This window comes from Salvelinus fontinalis, chromosome 24, assembly GCF_029448725.1.
Source record: "Salvelinus fontinalis isolate EN_2023a chromosome 24, ASM2944872v1, whole genome shotgun sequence".
Lineage (NCBI taxonomy): Eukaryota > Metazoa > Chordata > Actinopteri > Salmoniformes > Salmonidae > Salvelinus > Salvelinus fontinalis.
The window spans coordinates 2,169,601-2,173,504 of NC_074688.1; the positions used below are offsets into that span (position 1 = coordinate 2,169,601).

General features: G+C 45.0%; 1 protein-coding gene across 1 annotated transcript; it reads left to right on the top strand.

Moving 5' to 3' along the window:
* On the top strand, positions 1-3,614 carry tsen34 (TSEN34 tRNA splicing endonuclease subunit). The gene is made up of 5 exons (XM_055879364.1): positions 1-84; positions 308-604; positions 900-1,038; positions 1,129-1,413; positions 1,613-3,614. The coding sequence occupies exons 2-5, from the start codon at positions 308-310 to the stop codon at positions 1,813-1,815; spliced, it is 924 nt and encodes a 307-aa protein (XP_055735339.1). The 5' UTR covers positions 1-84; the 3' UTR covers positions 1,816-3,614.
* The last annotated feature ends 290 nt before the right edge of the window (positions 3,615-3,904 follow it).

Below are 3,904 nucleotides of genomic sequence, written 5' to 3' on the forward strand. Positions count from 1 at the left end.
CGCCGTTAAACCTCATCGAATAAGAAGTTGTTCCCACACAACAAGGAAGTACCGGAACTCACCCGCACTAGAATTGCACGTAAGGTACGCTCAATATTTAAGAGATTGTCTTGTCGTTTCTCTCGATATTACTGTTGCAAATAGCTTCTTAAACCCAATGAATCATTAAATGATTGTGCTTTTCAGCCAATACGCATCATGATAACTCATGTGGACACCACCCTGGTGTATGCGACAGTTAAGTGCGTGAACATTTAATTCAAAATCGAACTCAAAAGTATCATATGTTTGGGTATGCTACATTCAGATGGATTCGCCGGAGCAAAAGATAACGAAAACTGTGTCCAGAGAGGACGCGAGTAAAGAAAGCATGGCGAACAGCCGGCATGTCATCGGAATACATTTCTGTGGGCCCACGCCTCTGGTGTGGCGTGCGGACGAGTTGAAATCGGCCCGTGAACTGGGTATCATAGGGACCCTGGTGGGGTCTCTGGCCCGACAACCTAGGCAGAACACCCGGCTGGGGAGACCCCTCGAGCTGCTGCCGGAGGAGGGACGACTGCTGGCGGACATGGGGAGAGCTGCAGTTATTCCTGACTCGACAGTAAACACTTTTTTTCACTTGTTCAGTACTTTCAAGTGTAGTGGTGATGCTATAATAATTAATTGGCTGTAAATACTTTGACATTACGATCTGTACTGTATAAATAAAGCAATTGGTGGTTGGGATTGTAAAATACAGATCTAGCCACTTAGTGAGCATAGTATAGCCTCTGCCAAAGACATTTATGGCACAGGGGGTAGTGTCTTACCATATAACTGGGTTGTGGGTTCAAACCCTAATCCGGCGTTTCCCCCTCAAGGCCTTCACGCTCAGTTTGGTTAATTGATCCTTACAGAATGAGGATCCCGAGGTGAATCCAGAGCAAGTGGAGCAGTACCATGCAGGACTGGAGAACAGCTTTCAGGAACAGGGTGCCATGGCCTTGGCGGACAGGAAGACAACATTACTGAGAGTAATGACTGAGAAACATAACGGTGAGTGGACATCATCACTCACATACAGGCATTTGTGCGAGACAAGTGAATCAAGTGTCCTGGCTCTGATGGCGCTATGTTTTCTCTTAGAGGATTCTGGAAGCCAGGTGGATTCAGACGGTGCGGTGAGAGACCGTCTCGAAGCTCTGGAGCACGGCTTCTCATTCCCTCGCATGGCCATGGCGGTGCAACTGTGCACAGCCCGAGCAGGACTGTCTCACTGTCCGGAGGTGCGCCGTTTCCTGGCCGCAGACTGGCCCACACCACGGGACGAGAGGTCCGAGACCCGGTTCCGAGTGTTCAGGGACCTGAGGCGCCAGGGCTTTTACCTCACCTCGGCCGGGAAGTTTGGGGGAGACTACCTGGTGTACCCAGGTGAGCTCCGTACTTCAATCACATTGATCTATGGTTAAATTTGATTGAGCTCAGCTGAGTGCACGATTCCAGTAGTTTCAAAGTGGCTTTTTTTTTGGTCCCATCTTGCCGACTTGGGTAGCCTATCATTCTCTACAAAACAGAACCTATGGTCGTGTCAGTCTTTCTGTTCCTCTCTTCTGTATCCCCTTTCTCTCAGGTGACCCCCTCCGTTTCCACGCGTATTTCATTGTCGTGTGCATCTCCATGGACGAGTCGATGCCCCTGTGTGACGTTCTGGCCATTGCCAGGCTAGGGTCCAATGTGAAGAAGACTGTCCTCCTGTGTTCGTCGGGGGAAAGCCAGGAAGATGACAGGGAGGAGGTGGTGTACACGTCACTACAGTGGAGTGGAATGGTGTAGGATCACAGTTGGGAACTATAGGTGGAAGCAATATGGCGACATCTCTCATCTAGCCAAGAGGCTACACGTCACTACAGTGTAGTGGAATGTTGTAGGCAGCACCACAGTGGGACACTATATATGGCGATATCGTTCACCTAGCCGGAAGTTGTCATAATGCTTATATCTTTCAAATTCATTCAACACAACAGGAGTGCCAAGGGTGTAGAGTCTAGGGTTCGTTTGTAATTTCAGCCACTGAACAGGTGGGACGGTTACAGACAGCAGGGGTTGTATTCACTAGGAAGCAAACGGGGCGGAATTTATCTGAATTTGTCCAATAAGAAACTTGTTTTCGTTGCAAAACATTTAGCTAGTGTCCACTAATGAATACACCCCCGGTGCGTTGCTCTCCAGTCCAGTGGGGAGGCTACTATTATTGTACAACAATTAGCAGCGGTACAGTAGGAGTTTGTGAATAAGAGTTTATGATTTTGGTAAAGTAGCTTGGTTTTTTATCAAAAATGAAAAGTCGATAATACTGCCAACGGTCATGGCTTGGCTTGAGTGGTGGGGGGGGGGGGGGGGGGGGTTCCTTGGAAAAATATTTACTTTGAAGTGTGTGTGGATTGTAATGTGACAATTGTTGAAAATATATTTGAAGACGATTCACTTTTGTGTAACCATTGTTTGAGTGCCGATTTGTGTTCAGAAATACCTGACAGAGAGTTGCCACCACAGAAGAAAAGGAAAGCACTTGCATTAGGAAATGCAATTGAAAACATTTTGTGGTGGAAAGCAAAACAAAAAATGAGTGTTTCTTAATGAACGCTCCAGGTAGTCCCAGTTTCAGTTCGGTTTTCTTTTTGGTGCTTAATGAACACGACCTTGGACTGCCCCACATAAAACTGTTGGCTTCTTGGAGAATGGTCAACGGTGTGAAAAAGCATGTATATTTACTGTACATGACACCAAATAGATATGACCAAACATCCACGTTAGAACAATACATCGTAATGTGATCAGAGGAAGGGGACCGGTTGTCCCAATTCAACCAGAAATGCTCTCCACATTTTGCTGTTGGCTTGTATTCAAAATTGATTAAATAGATTTTTCTCACCCATCTATCAACAATACCCCATAATGACAAAGTGAAAATATGTTTTGGACATTTATTGAAAATGAAATATAGAAATATCTAATTTACACAAGTATTCACACCTGAGTCAATACATGTTAGAATAACCTTTGGCGGCGTTTACAGCTGTGAGTATTTCTGGTTAGTCTAACAGCTGGTCTAAGTCTAACAGCTTTGCACAGCTGGATTGTACAAAATTCTTCGAGCTCTGTGAAGTTGGTTGTTGATCATTGCTAGACAGCCACTTTCAAGTCTTGCCATAAATTTTCAAGACGATTTTAAGTAAAAACTGTAACTGCCACTGGAACATTCCATGTCGCCTTGGTAAGCAACTCCAGTGTCTATTGCCTTGTTTTAGGTTATTGTCCTGCTGAAAGGTGAATTTGTCTCCTAGTGTCTGATGGAAGGTAGACTAAGTAAGGTTTTCCTCTAGGATTTAGCCTGTGTTTAGCTCTATTCCATTGTATCCTAAAACACTCCCTAGTCCTTGGCGATGACAAGCATACCCATAACATGATGCAGCCACCACCATGCTTGAAAATATGAAGTGGTACTCAATGATATGTTGGATTTGCCCCAAACATAACATAATTTACATAATTTGTTAGTATTGTGGAGTAACTACAACGTTGTTGATCCATCCTCAGTTTTCTGCTATCAGCCATTAAACTCTTAACGCCAACCTTTTCTGAAGAAAAGTAATTTCAACGATTTTACTGAGTTACAATTCATACAAGGACATCAGTCAATTTAAATAAATTTATTAGGCCATATTCTATGAATTTCACATGACTGGGCAGGGGCACAGCCACGGGTGGTTCTGGGAGGGCATAGGTCCACCCGCTTAGGAGATAGGCCCAGCCAATCAGAATAAGTTTTCCCCCACAAAAGAGCTTTATTACAGACAGAAATATTCCTCAGTTTCATCAGCTGTCCGGGAGGCTCGTCTCAGATGATCCCGCAGGTGAAGAA